The 20,192-nt window shown below is 40.9% G+C and overlaps 1 protein-coding gene across 1 annotated transcript; it reads right to left on the reverse strand.

Annotated features, from left to right (window-relative positions):
- Nucleotides 1–39: 39 nt before the first annotated feature.
- On the reverse strand, nucleotides 40–19,420 carry LOC128260204 (fat-like cadherin-related tumor suppressor homolog). The gene is given in 23 exon segments (XM_052993014.1): nucleotides 40–290; nucleotides 353–484; nucleotides 826–855; nucleotides 1,193–1,381; nucleotides 1,448–1,729; nucleotides 1,799–5,036; nucleotides 5,038–7,095; nucleotides 7,180–7,488; nucleotides 7,543–7,943; nucleotides 8,008–8,448; nucleotides 8,514–8,691; nucleotides 8,754–9,483; nucleotides 9,538–9,800; nucleotides 9,857–10,031; nucleotides 10,092–10,277; nucleotides 10,344–11,352; nucleotides 11,416–11,788; nucleotides 11,868–12,023; nucleotides 12,095–12,156; nucleotides 12,218–12,425; nucleotides 12,484–12,590; nucleotides 12,652–16,104; nucleotides 19,180–19,420. Coding segments are annotated over 22 exon segments (14,091 nt in total). The 5' UTR covers nucleotides 16,079–16,104; nucleotides 19,180–19,420; the 3' UTR covers nucleotides 40–153.
- Nucleotides 19,421–20,192: the final 772 nt, after the last annotated feature.

Below are 20,192 nucleotides of genomic sequence, written 5' to 3' on the forward strand. Positions count from 1 at the left end.
ACGAATCACCTTTGTTTACGTATTTAAAGACACGAATATGTTTATGTATTTTTTATTGAAAATATATAACCAAAGTCTTTCCTATGGAAAATAGTATCTAACGAAATCAAATAATTTGTGTAAAATGTAGTTCTTATATATTTAGCATGTCATTTAATTGTTTGTTTGTTGTTGTGGTAAAAACTCTTCCAACTCAGAATCTTCAATTTCACACAGTCGAACAGAAATATTACTGTTGGAACCAATTTCTCCGCCAGCGCATGGAAATAGATATGCCTCCTCTGAATTTTCTGCAAAAAATACAGACTTGTAATATTTGTAAAGTGTGCAAAAATATTATTTGTGTGCCTACCACTTATCGTCCTTCTGGTCTTAATTTCCTTCCTTGAAATCGGCCCATCGGTCATAGAGCTTTCCCCATCCGTTTCACTTGGAAAATGCATCGTGGGTAAATACGAATCAGGATGTCTTAAATATACTTTGCCTGTTGATTGAATCAAATAAGCATTCGTTTTATTTTAAAACATTTATATTATAGTTTTAAATATTTTATGTTGTTATACTTTTAGACTATCCTAAAAAAGGCGTTCGTCAAACATATATATGTATATATTTCAGTTTTAATTATTTTATATTATTACTTATACATAATAAATTTTAACTTAATCCAGACTATACTTTAGCAAAATAATGAAACTATTTAAAAAATTGATGGGAAGTGTTATTTCCCCGGTAATAGTTTTTTAAAATGTAGCTTAGCAAAGGAAACAAATTGAGTATTGATAAGAAAATTTGGTTGTTTCTTATGTTTGATCAAAAACTTACACAAATGACTAACTTTCGACGGTAAAGGCACTGATTGCATGAAATGAAGTAGTTAAATAGATTAGTAAACATAGATGTTATGTTAGTGCTAAATAGTTCAAGAAAGTAACAAGTGGTAGGGCTATGAAATGTAGGAAATAAAATAATAAATAGCTGCGCTAAGTAATTAGAGCTATATAAATTATATGAAAAAAACTTTTTAAAATAAATAAATTATGATTTTTAAACTTCCAGTTAGTTAAATCCCTTAAAATAAAGTTGAAAACCATGGATGATGATGTGCTTTCTAGTCCCTTTAACCAAGGATCAAAGTTTTCTTATAAAACACAGAGGGTGCTTGATTTCAATAGAACTCAATTTACATTACCTGTATTTGATTTATAGTCTTCATTCTCGATATTATTAAAAGAACTCAGTCTTGAAAGTGGCTGATTACTTGATCTCGGCAACATAAACGGCTCCAAACAGCTCTCCGCCTCCGAATCCAAATATTCCGAACCGATATCCTCGTTCAGTGCAGCTATATCCCTAGTCGGATCGACATCTCCGTCTTCTCCTTAGTGGTTAAGTAAATATTTGATTATACTTAAACTTGAGCATATCTCAATAAAACTACACTCACTGTGAACGAAAAAGGCCTTCTTCGACTTGGACTCGTTGCTATCATTGCTGTGTAAGCTCGACGAGTCGGCTATTTCTGCTCCAGGAACTTCGGTTATGTCTGGCAAGGGATTATGGCTTTTGCGAACCCAGTCGGAGCAGTCCCAATGGTACTGACCATTGGCAAGAGCTGAATAATCAACGAAATTCGCACTGGAGGAGTGGCACACGTTCGGCATTTCAACTTGGATTAGTTTGCCAGTTGAAAAGCGACTAACTGAGGGTCCGAAATCACGTTTAAGTTCTGAAATGAAGGCAGGAAGAATTTATCATTATTTGAACATAATCTAAAAGTTTACACAAGACTACTAACCATTGTTCAGTTTGTTTTCACTGAAGGTTCTTAAATGCATTTGCTCGCACCACTCTTGTTTGTAGGCATTATCTGCATCGGCGGAATGGCAGGTGTTTATGTTAACATGCTGTTTGTTTCGATTCACCTTCTGGTACTCAAATGGCACATTTTCCAGTTCATCGCCAGCCGAACCATAGCTTCGCAGTATATCCAAATTGTTGACGAAATTCCTGTTGCTCATGAACAGGTTATCATTGGGGGCAGCGGTGTAGCTAATGGGTCGCTGGTTCACCTCCAAGTTACTCAACTTAACGTTCGGCTTGCAGTAGTTGTCCTTGTCGACCAGCGAGTTTAGGTTCGCCTCCTTGTAGGACGGCTTGTTCTTGTCCTTTTCAAGTCGGTTCCTTCGCTTCGAGGACGAATTCCTCCGAATGACCACACAGCACAGGACGCAACTAATGATCACAAGCACCACGGCTACTCCCGATATGATGCCACTAATGTGCTCTATGGAAAAGTTCTTCAGCTTTGTGGAAATCGAGTTCGAGTACAGGGGATCTCCGCAGCTGGCGCCTGTGAGGTACGAGGGACAAATGCACCGGAAGCTGCCGGGCTCGTTGATGCAGGTCGCTCCATTTCCACACGGCTGGTTCTCGCACTCGTCCACATCGATCTCACAGGTGGGACCTGTGTAGCCCCGGCACATGCAGTGCGATATGCCATCGCCCTCCTCGCAAATCCCGCCGTTCTTGCACGGATTCGGGGTGCAGAACTTGCCGTACTCGCACCTGCGACCGGACAAGTGGATCGGACACGTGCAGCTGTAGTTGTTGGGTCCGTGGTAGTCGCACCGTCCGCCGAACAAACAAGGTCCCGACGAGCACGGATCGAGATCGATCTCGCAGTGCCTGCCCGAATATCGCGGCTGGCAGGCACACTCAAATGCGTCAGCACCGAGTTCCTTGCAGATGCCACTATTGGCACAAGGCTGCGATCCGCAAATGCCCAGGCGCACCAGCACATTCGACGGATCGCACTTGAACTCCACGTTCGTGAACCGCTTCAGGGCAGCAATGGTGCTGCCGCCGGAAATGTACAGGGGCAGCGACTCCTTGGCTATTTTAATGTTCGCCATGCAGCCGATGAAGCCGCGCTGAATGTCCTCGTAGCCGATGATCGATGGATGCGGTCGCACTTCGGCGCCCACAAAGATGTCGTTCGACTGGATGTTCAGGATCCCATTCACACCCGGCGCACTGCCGTGTGAGACGTGCTTGTTGTCCACCATCAGCTTGGCACTGTTGAGCGATCGCTCCAGACTGATCAGGTGCCATTCCCCATCCGAGATGTTGATGCTCGAAACGCTTATGACTCCCTCACCGGAGCCCAGGTCGAATCGGTACTGCACGGCTCCGTTTATGATCTCCAGAATGTTGTAGTCCACCTTGCCGCTGGCGTATAACAGGGTGCCAGTTTGCTGCACAGTTCTTATCTGCAGCGAATACGAGAATTCATTTTCCAGCGTGAACTTGGCCTTGATTTTGTTGATCTTGTAGTGGGCATAGCTCTTTCCGCCGAACGAAACCGCAGTGAACAGACCAATGTCACAGGATTCATTGCTGCACTTCGACGACTTTCTCTCGCAGTACGTTCCCGAAAAGCCCTTGGGACACACGCATTGGTAGCCCAGCACCGATCCCGATGGCATGCAGATCCTCTGCGGCGAGCAGGGATCCGTCGAGCAAGCATTTACCGTCTCGTTACAGTGCTTTCCATCGAAGCCTGGCCTGCAGACGCATCTGTTCACCCGATTGTACGATGGCGCAGCGAAACTTATCACATCCGTAAAGGTGGTCGTGACATTGTTCTTCTGGATCCGCAAGATCTGCTTGCACTCCCCGTGAACACAGGAGTTTTGACTGCTCTGGCAGGTGGAGGGCAGTATCTCCTCCACAACCAAGTTGGTTTCGTTCTCGATCTCGTTCTTCTTGTCGATCAGCGTTTGTCGAATCTCGTCGCTGGTGAAGAACTCATCGGAGTCGGGAATAATTTGCTGCTTTCGCACTGCAAACACCACATTCAAATTGGAGTCAATCGATCTGGCATGTCGAGTGGCCACAGAGTGATGCGGTGCTTCCGTTTGCAAGGTGATCAGGATCACATCCTTTTGGCGACAGCGCATGATGTTGCGAATGGAGCGCATGAACGTTTTCCTGTGACTGAGCAGGAACTCCGATGGTGAAATCCTGCTGAACCGAATCACAACCGATTCCTTGAGCATGTCGTTGGTGACCAGCTCCACATTGATCTTGACCATCGAGAAGACCTGGAATTTGCCATCCGAAACGGACACATTAAGCTTGTACAGGCCAATGTCGAGGTTGGATATGGCGTAGATCTTTCCCGTTTTATTGGAGACGTTAAACAGTTTGGAGCTCTGATACATGTCCTCGGGACCGGATACCAAACTGAAGTTCAGTTCGTCGTACTTGTCCTGATCGGAGGCGTGAAGTGTTCCAATGAAGGCGCCAGCGAAATCGTCCTCAAACGAGTTGATTGTCACCTCCAGGGGAGTGACTATTGGAGGGTATTGACTTTCCTCGATTACTTTCACCACCACCCAGGCATCGGAGTACAGTGGCGGTGTGCCGTTGTCAAACACCCGAACCTGAATCACGAACTCATCCTGAAGGTTGTGGTTGAACCGCGAGGCAGTGCTCAGCGATCCATCTTGCTCCAGGCGGAATAGTCCACCCTCGTTTCCCGACCGAATGTCGAATGTGTATGGAGTGGTATTGGGAGATTCGTCTGCGTCTGATATTTTGAATGTGAGGAATATGTAGCCCAGAGGTCGGTTTTCTTGCAGCACAACACTGTAGTTGGCGCTGGAAAAAATGGGCGCATTGTCGTTTGTGTCCAATATATTTACATTCACTGGCACACTGTTGCAGTTATTGGGAGTTCCCTGGTCGCAGGCCTGAATTTCCAGGTTATAGTGCGAAATTGTCTCCCGATCTAGGGGCCTCGACACGCTTATCGTACCGTTTTTCTGATCTATCGAGAACTGGCCTATGTGGTCACCCTTTTCGATGTTGTACGTGACAAGACCATTGATATCAGAGTCCTCATCTGTGGCCTTGACATCCAGAATCTTGGTTCCCACGGCTATATCTTCGTTAACATTAATGCGGTACAAGTTCTGCAGAAACTTGGGGCTGTTGTCATTAATGTCCTGTATGGACACGTTCACATAGGCAGTTGTTGCTGAGCGGTGGAGTGCCTCCGTCGATGGCTTGAACGGTTAGGAAGTAAAACTTAGACATTTCATAGTCCAAAGTCGCATTCAGCGACAGTTCGCCGGTCATGGAATCCATTTTGAACTTTCCCTGCTCGTTGCCACTCATGATGAAGTAGTGGATGTCCGCATTGACACCAATGTCTATGGAAGCGGCATAGACCTTGCAGACCTCGGTGCCTTGGGTGGCGTTCTCAAGGATTTGGCAGGAGTACTGCCGCATACTGAACTCAGGCGGGTTGTCGTTGATGTCCAATATGTTTACGGCCACCGTTGCTATGGAATGTAACTTGGGAATGCCGCAGTCCTCCGCTTTGACGGTCAGGTTAAACAGAGAAATAGTTTCGCGATCAAGATTTTTGTCCAGCCTTATAATACCAGTAGACTTAGAAATTTTAAAGTAATCATGATTTTCGCCCATAAGGGAGTACTTGATTTGTCTGTTAACCCCAAAGTCCTTGTCCATCGCATGCACTTTCGTGATCAGCGTATTCAGTTGAGCATCCTCGGGAACGCTCACTCTGTATTGGGCCATCGAGAAAACGGGTATGTTGTCATTTATGTCACTGACTGTTATGATTATTTCGGAGAAGCATTCCTGGGTGAAGTCCTTGCCATCCTGGACGTGAGCCACCAGTTTGTACCTTGGAGTAGTTTCCCGGTCTAGTGCATTCGCCACCTTCAAAATGCCACTTTCCTTCCCAATTGTGAAGTCGTCTGCCCCTTTGCCCGACAGATAGAAGCGAAGTTTGCTTTGCAAATCAAAGTCAACCGCCTTGATTTCAACTAGTGCAGTTCCAACCGAGATGGATTCATTAGTGGTGATATGATAGCGGGGTTTTAGGCAGTAGGGCGTATTGTCGTTTATGTCCTTTACATCTACTTCAACGTTGGCTTTGGCAGTGAATTTTCCATCAGTTGCAATTATGCTCAAGTTGTAGAACTTGATTTGTTCGCGATCCAATGGTTTGGCAATAAATAGCTCTCCGCTCTTACCGATCTGGAACTGAGCTTGCTTGTCCCCAGAGACGATGAAGAAGTCCATTTCCTGTTTCTCGATATCCGGATCAATCAAAAGCAAATTGATTAAAACTGTGCCAGGCAGTGCGTTCTCGAGAACCGAAAGTCTTTCGATAGGTAACTTAAATGCAGGTGCATTGTCATTATAGTCTACAATTTTAATAGTAACAGGTACTTTCGCATCATGCTTCGGGTGACCATTATCGGCAGCAATTACTTTGAAATTATATTCCGATTGAACTTCTCTATCCAGGGAGGTTAGTAGGGTGATCCAGCCAGAGTAGATGTCGATATCGAAAATGTTCTGGATGTTTTCGGCTTCACTTTCCAGATAGTATCGAATGTCGCCATTTGGCCCGGTGTCGGCATCAGTCGCTGATACTTTTACCAGCGAAATAACCTTTTCACTGTTTTCCGCTACACTGGCACTGTAGAACGTGTTGTCAAACTTGGGGTAGTTATCATTTTCGTCCCTGACATCGATAAAGACATCAGCGTAGGCAAACAGAACCGGAACCGTGGCGGTTTCTGCCACCACAATCAAGTTGTGCGACTCCTGTTGTTCGCGGTCTAAGGTCTGCTGAAGGATGAGTTCGCCACTGTCGGATATCATGAAATGGTCCTGATCAGCGGCTATCGAAAATTTAAACGTAAAGTTTCCAATCGTGTGCAGCTTTGTGAGCACGGTTCCCGGTGACGTTGACTCTATAATCTTAAGTTGGATTGACGACTTGTCGAAAACGGGAATGCTTGAATCTGTTTCAATTATTTCAATTGACACTGGCACTTCCGAGTGAAATTGAGGTTCACCTCGGTCAGCGGCGCGTACAAAGAACTGATACGATCCCACACCGTAGGTTAGAGCATCCCGCTTGAGGACAATATCTCCAGAGTTCTCGTTTATTTCAACCACATCTTTTGAGGACTCGTCTTTAGACTTTTGCACAATTTGGTAGTTCACCGAGCCATTGTCGTTTATATCGTCGTCCTTGGCCTTGACCTTGAAATAAATTGATTGTATGCAGTATTTTAGTTACCAAAATCTTAAGAGGCATTCAAAGAAGTGAAAAATCATTATCCTTACCGTTAAAATAGTCCTGTTCGCTTCCGTTGTTGTGCTTACAACGATTTTGTATTCTTTTAACAGGAAGTAAGGAACGTTATCGTTTACGTCATCTATTATAACCTTGAGGGATGCAAATCCAAATTTACCGCCACCATCGGATACTTTCAAGAGCACCACGTACTCGTCCCTTTTTTCACGGTCAAACGTTACTTTGGAGGTTATTACACCAGTCGTTTGATCGATGAGAAAGAATTTTTTCATTTCTTCGGAAACTATTTCGTAATAAAGGCTTGAGTACGCTCCAAAGTCTCCATCCGATGCTTTAACCTAGAATTACAAATTCTTGTTAAATAAATCCATTAAGTTTATGCAATAACATACCGTAATTATATTATGGCCGTGCAACAAATTTTCGGAAATGTTCGCCTCGTAAGAGCTTTTATCAAATTGTGGACTGTATACATTTTCCGGCAGCAAAGATATTTTCAAACGTGCATATGCCGTATGAACTCCATCCGAAACAGAAATATTCAAGACTGTGCTACTTTTGTCGGTAAAATTCAACATGTTTTGAAGGGATATCACTCCTGTTAGCTTATCAATACTATAGGTTTGCAATTCGTTTCCGTAAACAATTTTATACTCCAGCAAGTCAGTGTCAGAAATATCCTTATCGTATGCTTTAGGTAGGGCAACAAATTGTCCACGGACAGCGGCGACTGATAGTTTGGTGAAGTAGGAAGGCTCAACAAAGCATGGAGGGTTATCGTTCAGGTCTTTAACTGGAAAATAAATGTCAATTTATAGTATTTAAATACTTCTTTCCGTAACGAACAAAGTAGCTACCTGTTATAAATATGTTTGATCGGGAACTTAATGATGGCGAACCATGGTCCTTTACATTGACGACAACATGATGGTATTTTATCTGCTCATAGTCCAAGGGTGTTTTTAGATATAGATTGCCATCTGTGACATCAATGTAGAACAGTTCGGAATTGTTTTGTCCATTTATGGACTCAATGTAATAGGAAAGTTTTGCGTTTGCTCCAGAGTCTTTATCAGTTGCGTTAATTTTTAAAATCTGGGTTCCAAACGATGTATTTTCTGGAATGGTTATGTTGTAGATATCACTTTCAATCTCTGGGTAACAGTCGTTGACATCAATTATGGAAACAGATAGAACGACTTCGGCGTAAACTCCAGAAAGGCTATCGGTTGCCCGGATAGAAACGTCATGGCTATTCATTTGCTCGTAGTCCAGTTCATTTACAACGTAAATTGATCCTGAAATAAATAAATGATATACAATAAATGGCAAAGAGATAAAGAAAAACTCAAAATGAATGTACCTGTATTGTAATCAATTTCAAAGGACTGATTGTCAGAAGATATGGTGTAAATTAAACTCCTGCCCAAGGGACTTTCGGCCTCAATGGATACGGAAAGGGCCGAGTACATTTCGACGTCCTCTTTGACGCTGACAGTGTAAAACTGTTTCTCAAAAACGGGCATCGAACGGTCAATTACCTAAGATACCAATTTCCTCGTAATTAAAGTGTTTTAAATTTTGTTTTATAACAAAAACCCACCTTTACTTGCAGTGGAGCTTCTGAAGAGCAGGGTGTTATGGCCCCATCGTAAGCAGCAACCGTGAGTTCATAGTTTCGGTTGTGCCCCTCCACATGCTGCTTGATGGATAGTTCTCCCGACTTGCGATCCAATTTGAACAGTTCTCCATTTCCCTTTTTCAATTCGTACCGAACCTCACCATTTTCGCCGCTATCCAAGTCAATGGCCTTGACCTGCATTATGATAGTGCCTCTTGGATCGTCTATGGAGACAGTGGCATAATATGGCATATTGACAAATAAGGGGCAGTTATCATTAACATCCAATACGGATATATATACAGAGGTAACTGCCCTGCGCACATTAGCATTCGCTCCGTCGAACAAAACTGACTTTGCTTCCACAAAGAGTCGGTACAAATCGCGAACTTCACGATCGAAAATTTCTCCAGTAGTTTTGAGGGCACCTGAGCTGATTCCAATATCGAACAATTGGGTTGGGTTCAAGATGCGATACTCAACATTTTCGTTCAGCGAGTTTCCAACCACATTAACCAATCCAATCGTAGCCACTTTTGTGTTGTTTTCAAATGCAGAAAATCGGTACGATTCCCGTTGGAATGCGAAATTTGAGTCTATGGCTGACAAAACTTTAATCTTTACTATTAATATGGCAGAGAATATTCCGTCGGAGGCACGGACGTGCAGTGTATAGTCCTGATAATTTTCATTATTTAAAATTTCGAAATTTCTGAAAATCATTAGAGGTTTTATTGAAGCTCATTTGATAGATTGTTGAACTTACCTTGTTGTTATAATGCCTGTGTATTTTTCGATTTGAAAGCATTCATTGGTGTTGCCATCCACAATGTCGAACCGCAAAGTATCGTTATCAGCATCCTTTGCATTGACTTGTGCAACAAACACGTTTTCGAATGTTGGAAGGAACAAGGTCACATTAAGTTCTCTTTCATTAAATACTGGAGGACAATCGTTAACATTAATCACACGAATTGTCACATGTGCTGTTGTAGTGGAATGTAGTTTGGGTTTTCCCATATCACTAACCTGAAAAAGGTATTATTTGTAAGAATTGTGCTACAATTAGTTGTTGTTTTACTAACCGTAACATCGAAAGTATAGCCAGCGTTCGTTTCATAATCCAAGTGTCGTAAAAGTTCAATGGCGCCGGTGGTCGAATCTATTTTGAAAACATTTTTGGCCAGATCGTCATTTATGTGGTACTCAACCATTCCATTTACTCCGACATCAGCATCCTTTACTTGTAATGTTAAATGACTGAAGTACAAAAAGTTATTTTATGGTTAGCATTCATAATTTCCAATTTAAAACACATACTCATTCGATGAATCATGTACTTTGAGTACGTAAGATCCAATGGCGGCCGATTCAGATAAAGCTCCCACATATTCATTCTGAACGAAATATGGAATATTGTCGTTAGCATCTAGGATATGTATTATTATATTCTGGCAGGAAGACTCGGCTGCCATATTGGTTCCCTTAACCGTAAGGTTGAATACTCTAAAAAATGGATAGAAATATATTGAGCAACTACATTTTATTATATATAAATCCATTGTTACTTACTTGATTGTTTCGTAATCGATATTGCCATTGATAACAATAACTCCAGTGGAGGGGTTAATGCGGAAGCTATCGTTTATGTTGCCGGAAACAATGTTGAAGAATATGGATGAGGATGAGCGGGCGGTGACTTGAGTTACGAACGTTCCGATGCTCAGGCTTTCGAATATTTCGATGGCAATGTTGTTGGTCGAGAAATTTGGCGGATCGTTCTCGGACATGGTAACGATGATGTGCACAGGGATCTGCGAAGTCAGCGGTGGGCTGCCCAGGTCTACGGCCCTTACCTGAAGCATGTACTCCTGGATATTGTTGATGTTCAAGCTGCCCGCCAATGTGATCACACCAAAGGTGGGGTCGATCTCGAAGACACTTCCCACGTTACCCGTGATGATGGAGTACTGAATCTCGGCATTGTGGCCACTATCGCGGTCTGTGGCCCGCACCTCGGCCAACTTGGAGCCAATCGCTGCACTTTCGGGCACCTTACTTTGAATTATTTTCGCCGTAAACTCCGGATGGTGATCGTTGTGGTCATGCACGTTTACAATAATCTTGGCATAGTTTCTTTTCCCGGGCGCTCCCTGATCCTTAACGAAAACGATGAGAATGTGTTGCGCGGTCTTCTCGAAATCCAATCTCTGGGTGACAATAACATTTCCGCTAATGGAGTCGATCCGAAACAAGGCCAGTGACGAGGGATCCTGAGTGGCGTGGAGGTGATAGAACAGTTTCTTGTCCTCATCTCTGTCAGTGGCGTGAAGCTGCATGATAACAGATTCCTCGTCAATGTTCTCCGATATATTGACATGGTAGACATCTTTGGCGAATTGCGGAGGGTTGTCATTTATATCGATCACTTGAACCAAGAGGTTAGTGTACGACGTAAATGTGCCATCAGTTACACCAATGGTCAGATTATAAGACTTTTTAGTTTCATAATCCAAATATTTTGAAAGCAAAATGTTTCCGTTATCTTGGCCAATAAAGAAGGTGTTTTCATCATTGCCATCTGTGGAAACGATTCGAAAATTAAACTAAATGTAGTGCATTTGAGTGTATTTAATGAACTTACTGGAGATGTTGAACCACAGCTGATCGTTTTCATCATCGACAGCCAATATTTGAGTAACCAAAAATCCTGGCTTGTCATTCTCCGTCAGATCAACGACATTATCTAACGACTTTTTCACTATTAACGGTGCGTTTTGCGAATTAGGATTAACAGGAATTACGACTATATTAACTCTAGCAGTTTGACTTTTTTTAGGAATTCCATTGTCTTCAGCCTTGATGTGAATCTCAAACTCATTGTCGGATTCCAATGGCTTCGCTATATGTATGTGGCCCCTTTGACTATCGATGCGGAATTTGTTTTTACCCTTTCCGGACTTAATTGAATAGGTAATTCGGCCATTCTCACCACTATCGCTGTCGATGGCATGAACCTATAACAGATGACATCACATTGCAAATTGAATTAATTGAATTTTAGTTTTTTAACGATATTATCAAAGGACAACATACCTGAAAAATAGATTGATTGACAGTGGCTGAAGATGGAACTTGCACTTTGTAAACCCGTTGGTCAAACTCCGGGCTATTATCGTTAATATCTAGGACTGACACAACAATTCTCGAGGTAGAAGATAACGCTGGCGATCCATTGTCAGAAATAGCAACCTGAAAAAAGATTGTATATAAATTACAAAATAAAATTACACTAACAAGCCATAGTTTTAAGCCTATATTACCTCCAAAACGTGTTCCGCTTGATTTTCTCTGTCCAATTTGCGTTCAGTTGTTTTGATTACTCCTAAAAACATAAGCAAGTTCATGTTATTTCAAATTAAATGTAATTTTTTGAATATAATTACCTGTTTTTGAATCGATTTCGAAGTAGCCGACGAGATTTCCGGAAACGATATTGTAAGTAATAGACTGTGTGGGATCTATATCGGGATCTACTGCATTCAGGGTAATAATCTCTACGTTTTCCGCACTTGCTTCCGTTACATTGACATAGTACACGGGCTTGCCCGTCAGCGGAAAGTTATCATTTTCGTTTTCGACTTCGATGTAAACCTAATCATAAAGTGTTTTTTTTTTATTAATTAGTTTGGGTTAATCTGGAAGCACTTACTTCGACACAAATGCTGAGAGGAACTATGGCGCAATCCTGTGCACACAGTGTGAGCCAATAAAAGTTCTTCGTCTCCGCATCGAGTTGGGATAAGGAAGTTATTGAACCTGCGCGACACGTGCATTGATATTAATCCAATCGAAAATGTATTAAACAGTGATTGCAAACCTTGGTCGTTAACCGCAAAAATGCCCAGTCCATCGCCACCTGTGATGGAGTACGTGATTTTCGAGTTCAGATCGACCGTATCCATGTCCCGGGCGGTGACATTCATCACAAACGTCCCCTTCGGCTTGTTCTCCTTGATTCTTCCCTCATACACAAAGTCATCGAACTCGGGAGCGAATCGGTTCTCGTTGACATCGATGATCATTATAACGATGGGCATGTCCGATGTCAGCGACGGATCTCCGCCATCAATGGCGCTGACAACAAGATTATGCACCTGCTTGTTCTCGTAGTCCAGCTGTCCTTGCGTCCGTATGGCACCAGTGTGCTTGTCGATCCTGAACAGTTCCGCGTCCTGGGTCTCCTCTTTGAGCGAGAAGAGGATCTCGGCATTGGGCCCAATGTCTTCGTCCACTGCCTCGATTACGGCCAGCACTGTGCCCCGGGGCAGATCTTCGCGCACTTTGAATATGTACTCTTGCACTCCGAACACGGGGGCGTTATCGTTGACATCGTCGACCAGAACGTAAACCAGTGCCTCCGAGGAGAGCACGGGATTGCCCCCATCCTTGGCCGTTATGTGGAGAGCATAGTTATCCTGTTGCTCCCGATCCAGTGGCTTGCTTAGACGAATGCAGCCCGTAGTCGCATTGACTGTGAAATCACTGCACTCCACCGACAGTGAATACGTAACCTGAGCATTTTCTCCCGAATCCGCATCCGTGGCATGAATGCAGTGCACCACAGTTCCTACTCTGGCGCTTTCTGTCAATCGGAATGTGGCCAATGTCTTCTGAATAACTGGCCGATTGTCGTTCACATCGAGGATTGTTATGGGCAGCATTTTCGATGTCGATTTGGTGGGGTTACCCAGATCATAGACGGTTATATTGAGGACATATTCACTCTGACGCTCTCTATCCAAATACCCAATTATCTGCAGTTCACCACGGTCGGGATCGATCCGAAAAACAGAGTCGTAATCCCCATCGGAGATGGCAAACACCAGTTTGCCATTGTAGCCCAGGTCCCGGTCCTTAGCATCTATCCAAGCCACCGTTTCGCCCAACTGAACACTTTCATTGATGGACAGCTCCTGCGGGAAGTTCACGAACTCAGGTCGGTGCACATTTTGACCATATCGACTGGGTGTAAGCGATAGGTCGCTGAAAACCGATGGCGACACACTCCGCACGTTGTTCTTTTCGGCCAGGGCCAATGTTTCCGCCAACCTCCTGGCGACTCCGGTTTCGCGACACTCGAAAGATCCGTAGCCGTGAAGAATGCTGGCATCCCCACCCAAATCCTCTGGCATCAGGTGTACATTGACGATTAGGTCATCTGAAAAGTGGGTGCCATCCGTGGCAGACACTTTGAGGATGCGATTTGTTAGGGAGGTCTTCGTCAGGTCGCAGGAAATGGACAGGGAACCGGATGTGGGGTCCAGGTTGAAGCAACCGTCTTCGTTGCCATCGCTCAACCGATAGGAAATGATGTCGCCAGCATCGAAATCAATGGCTGACGTGACGAAAACTTCAGTACCCATCGGTGCCGACTTGGTAACTTTGCCATAGCAGTTAACCCGCTCAAACTGGGGCCTGTTATCGTTAATATCATTAACCACGATGGACAGTTTTATTTCCGTCTGCCTTCGGTACGGCAATCCCCAGTCCGATGCACGTATTATAAGTTCGTAGTTGCGCTTCATTGTTTCGAAGTCAATTTGAGATGTGGTCTTAACGATGCCGCTAAAGTGATCGATTTCGAATGGAACCGTGTTTAGATTGGCAATACTATACGATATGTACGAATTTTCACCAGAATCCCTGTCTTTGGCCGTCAGTTTAACCACAAACGATCCAGCCAAATTGTTTTCATTGATACTGATCAATTTGTTCACATTCTCGAAGATGGGATCATTGTCGTTCATATCCTGCACGCTTATTTTGACCTTGGCAGAGGATTGTTTTCGCGAGCCAACATTCGCTTGATCAATGGCGGAAACGGTTAGAGTGTAGCTTGACTTCTTTTCAGCATCGAGCTGCTTGGCTGTGTACAACATCCCGGAATCGGGATTAATGCGGAACTCGTCGCCCTCATTGCCACCCACGATTTCCAAGTAGACCAATGCGTTTTTACCCAAATCCGGATCGCTCACTTTCAGCCTTATCACGGGCATGTTGATGGGGGCTGTTTCCGGAATCGAAACTTCGTAAATTTCCTGCGTGAATATGGGTATGTTTTTGCTCTCTGGCTTTATCTGTATCGGAACGGATTTATAGGCGAATCTACGGGGAGTTCCGAGGTCCTCGGCTCGCAGAGTTAAGTTGTAAATAAAATGTTGTTGATTCAAGTGCGCAAACTTATTCAGTTCGATGTAGTACTCGTCTTTGGTCTCTGCCGCTTTCAAAAGAAAAGTGCCATCTGGATTACCATCGACTATTTCCAACCGTCCAATGTTACCATCTATCCCAGTGTCTTTGTCGTTTACGCGGACAATTCCATAAATTAGAGGATTCGACGTTGGTGTCACGCTCGAAAAGGTTTTTGTGAAAATTTCCGGAGCGTAAAAGTTAACCTGCTTCACCGAAATGCTGACCTTGGCCTTGCTCGCCTGGTGGTTCTGGTGATTGACCCAGGATCCCCGATCGTAGGCCAACACCGTAAGCTCAAAGTGTGAGTTCTCCGCATAATGTAGTTGCTGCAGTAGGGTAATTTCACCTGTGGTGGGGTGGACAGCAAAATACTCACTATCGATGAGAAGACTGTAGTAGATTTCCCCATTGATGCCCAGATCAGCATCGTCTGCTGTGACTTTCAGGATACTTTGATACTTTGGAGTGTCCTCTGGAATAACTACGGTGTACTGGGTTGGGTAAAACAGCGGACTCAGGTCGTTGCGATCCAGTACTTTAATGTGAATATTCGTCTCTGCTTCATAGCTCGATACATTTCGGTTGTGCAAGTGTATATGTGCTTTAACTCGAATTACGTATTCCTCAGTTTTTTCTCTGTTTAGCACAACGTTATTTGTTCGCGTTCGAATGGCTAAGAAGGCAAAGTCTCCAACCAATTTCTCCTCAGCTTTAAATAGCTTCTCCTTGTCGCCACTTATTATCCTATACTTAACTTCTGAGTTCAAGCCAACTCTCATGCCGGCCAGTCTTTCATGCAGTACTCCCTTAGCGTATGTCTTGCCCATACTATTTTCTGGTATGGTAACATTATATACATTATGGCTAAACCGATATAGATTCTCCAATTGATTTTCTAGTCTATGTTCGAGGGTCGCTGTGTGCTTGTCATCGGGTTTACTTTGTACAGCTGGGATTAACCAAAGACTACACAGTAGTGAAATCCATTGGAATATGTTGAAAGCTTTACTTTTTACAGGAGTTACATATTTTTTATTCTTCATAGTAAACATATACTGCTCTTATTTCACATAATATCCTGCAATAAATAGTAATCATTTTATTAGATAACGAGTACTAAAATTGTTTTAACAAATAATTAACTGAGGTCAACGATAAATTAAAGATAAACCTTCACCCAAATATATTGCCTCCTTTAAGATAATAAAGAATATTATTTTCCATTAACTGCAGTTCGAATTAATAAAGTATTTCTAATTTAAATCAGGGACACAAAAAGATGTCATCAGCCAGGAAAATACATATTCTAGGTAAGGATAAAACACGGCTATTAAAAGGAAATGCTTTTGATCTGATCTCTTCAAAAAGAACTAAAAAAAAAACTTAGAAATAGAAAAGTACGATTTTTTTAAATATTTTGATTATTTCTATGGGAGCCATATTTTGATGAAATTTAAACTGTAATTGCGTAATCTCGAAAAATTTAACAAAAATTTAAATACAGCAAAGTCATAATTTTTTTCAATTTTTTTCCGATTGTTCCTATGCTACTCGTCCGATCCGGCTCGTTCAGACTTATATTCTACCTGCAATACAAAAAAATACAACTTTTGGGAAAGATGTCTCCTTCACTGCGTTGCAAACTTCTGACTAAAATTATAATACCCTCTGTAAGGGTAAAAAGTAATATGTAAGTAGTATCTAAATAAAGTATAGGCACGAAATATCCACCAGACCAAAAATTAATTTAATTGGTGTTTTTTTAGAACAGGTTTCTCGTCTTATTTTCCCCTAGTATCAAAAAAGTTAGTCAACATTCTAATTTATAATAAACATTTATAACTATTAAAAACAATTAAATTCGGCGTATCAATCAGTCAACAATGTCACATATGCGATTATATTAGCCGTCGTCCATTTTATTTTTCAAAGAACCCACACGCACACTGAATTTTATCATTAAAATATTTGTACTCTAGGGCATATAGTACTTTATTATTTATTTACTGAAGAACATTTTGCTTTAGACTGGTCATTTCGCCAATTGGCCAATAATTTTATTTTTTTAATGGAAGGGACTATATTTGGAAGATTTTTTTTCGATGTTTTTCTTTATAACAAATTGTAAACAAAGGTTTTTTCTGAATCAAACAAATATGTATATAAATATGAATAAAAATTTATAAAAATGAATATACAAATAATAAAAAGTTAATAGAAGGTAATTGATTTGTGGAATAATTAATAACACAGTATAATGCCAAATTTAGAAGTAAAAATTTATTTTGTTTTCCCTTTAACAATTCTAATTTGTGAAATTTTCTAGTTTTTTTTTAAATTTTGTCAATGCTTATATTGTATATGTAAGTAGATGAAGATTTAAAATTGTAGCGTAAATATTGTTTAAACAAAATATTATATAACGAATTATAAATGTATGTTTTAAACACCATAAAAGTGTTGCAAGCTGTCTTGCCGAAATCGATTTGACCTAGATTTTATATTAAAGGGGCATGAAACCACCTTATCAGCCATCATATTGCTCTGTAGCTTTAAGTAATAGGTTTAATTTTTAAGTGTGCTATATGCTTTTGCATATTTTAGCAACCAAAGTCTGCTCTAACTTTTGTTCATTACTTTTCTATATGTTATTAAATATTAAGGTTTAGTTGCTTGAATAAGAAAATGTGATATTCTTTACTACTCTTTCGTTGAAAAAATGATTAAAACTGAAAGTTATAGAAGTGTTATAATAGGTGAAAGGCATGAGGGCCAGAAATAAATCTTAAATTTTTAAAAGTTTTAAATCTGTTATTTAAAAATTGATGGTATAATTATATTAATAAGTTATAAATTAATAAACATCAATTAAATTAATAAATAAAAAATAGAATTAAAAGTTTTACAAATGAACACCAAAAGAGTCCAAGTCAATAATTAAATATATAAATAATTTTAAGTGCACACATTTTTAAGGTATTAGAAATAACAGCTATTCATGAATAAACTTTAATAAATTATAAATTAATTAAAATATGCATTTATTTAATATTTTTAGTTTACAAAGTCATTAACTTGTGTTTATCATCTTTCAACAACGCACAATTTAATTGGGTATAACATTTACACAAGTTACATTGTTTTAGTCCCATTTCGTTTAAAAGGGATTTACCTATGTTTGTGTATTCCATAATTCAAAACATATAAAGGGATCCTATGGATCTCAACAAGATGAACGTTTTGTGTTAACAATTTAAACACACTAAATTTGTTGCCCAAAATCTAAATTTTCCTAATACTCGAAATTCAAATGTTCTAGCCAGTAACAATGCCTTTAGCTGACACCTTTTTAACAGATAAGAAAAACTAATAAACCAAATGTGTGAAAAACAGGGCTTCATTTTCTTTCATTATAAATTCAGAAAAAAAGAAGTGGTTGGAACGTTTTTCGTAAATTTATTATATATATTTTATTGTTGTTAGGACTTCAAAAAGCAACAAAAAAAATCAATTTAAAATTGATCTCAGGCATAAAGATTCAACTGTTGATTAATTAAAGTCACCATAATCACTTGATTGAAGAACCACTTGTTGTCAGAAGAAATTTCGAAACGATTCATGAAAATGCGAAGGTTGCGAAATTGGTGCGGCGTGTAGGTAATTATGAGTAATAAAGCCCGTAATATACAAAAAAAAAAAAGAAGTCAAAACGAGCTATGTCTGTTAGCTAGCAGAGAAAATGTGAATCAGTCGATGGACTGATCTAAATGTTAATGTTTACTTACAACTACGCCCGAGTTTTCTAAGGTGTCGCAATAATCCAAAACCTCTTTAACTTTTTTCTCACTCAGAAAATGAATCCACAAAGTCACAATTACCACCACAAACTCCACTTTTTATATAGAAATGCAGCATTTACATAGGTATGTAATGCATACATATATATTATACATCGGTGTACACAGATAACATGTGTCTCTTTTTCCGTGGGCCTAATTTTCCGATAAGGTAAATAAACACACACTCAACCACCGCGATAAAATCCGTGTAGGCAGCACTTTAGTGGTATAAAATAAATAGAAATGCACAAATCTTTTCGAAAATGTTTGGCCAACATACAAACGAAGGTACATATGTAGGTATGTGTGTATACCTTTATAATTTAAAGTTGATCCCACTGCGCAAACCACTTCCCTGGAAGTGACTAATACTCGATGTTTTCGTTGGTTGTTCGTTAATTTAGCGAAGCACACTTTCATCGGATTGTAGTTTCATTCATGACCGATTTCTGGAGCATCAATTGGAATTACACATTAACTGCACATTAATTGTATGCACGATCTCCCCCCGCTCTCTTCAATCAAACAAAATCACCTTCCCCGCTTCTAGAGGTGGAGAAACATCGATGCCAACATCGATGTTTTCAAAACCTCGGTTTCATCGATGTTTGGCGGGGCAACATCGATGGTTTTCCAACACTATTCTGCTTCTCCTCTGCCGCAGCGCTGCCCTTACATGATCTTACATAGGAATGTTAGGGAAACGACAATTTAACATTTCCGTTACAAAATCGACGATTTTGAATTTCGAACTTTAAAGAAAACTGATCAAGGCAATGGATTACGGCTACATGATCGAGGTCAGTTCGAGGGCTACACTATGAAAATATTTGTAATTTTTTCAACGCAATATTATATTGTGTTAAAATATAAATGGCCAGCTGCATGTATTCACTAAAAACTAAACAACGATCTCCCCGCCCGCTCTCTTCCATGAAATCAAACAACTCAATCCTCCTCGCTTCGCAGCACTGGTCAGGTTTCGATTATGGTCACCCTCCAATCATCGATAGCCCAAATCCGAACAAGCGATTTGATCGATAAACGGATCAGTAGCTGGGCGCGAATTACATTATATTCGAATTAAGCCCAAGTTGATAAGAGTTTTAGATGTCACAGGTATCACACAGTGTTTATTTCCCAATACACTACGATCGCACTTTGAAGCCCTATTTTACTTTGTGAAACAATCGCCCCAAAAAGAGGATAATGTTTATCAAAGAGCCACTTACTGTCAAAAACTTATACAAACAAATAAAAAAATGTCTATTTTGCCTTAAGTAAAGCACAAAATAATCAGCACATATTCTTTAAAAACATTTAAATT

This window comes from Drosophila gunungcola, assembly GCF_025200985.1.
Source record: "Drosophila gunungcola strain Sukarami chromosome 3L unlocalized genomic scaffold, Dgunungcola_SK_2 000014F, whole genome shotgun sequence".
Taxonomy (NCBI): Eukaryota; Metazoa; Arthropoda; class Insecta; order Diptera; family Drosophilidae; genus Drosophila; species Drosophila gunungcola.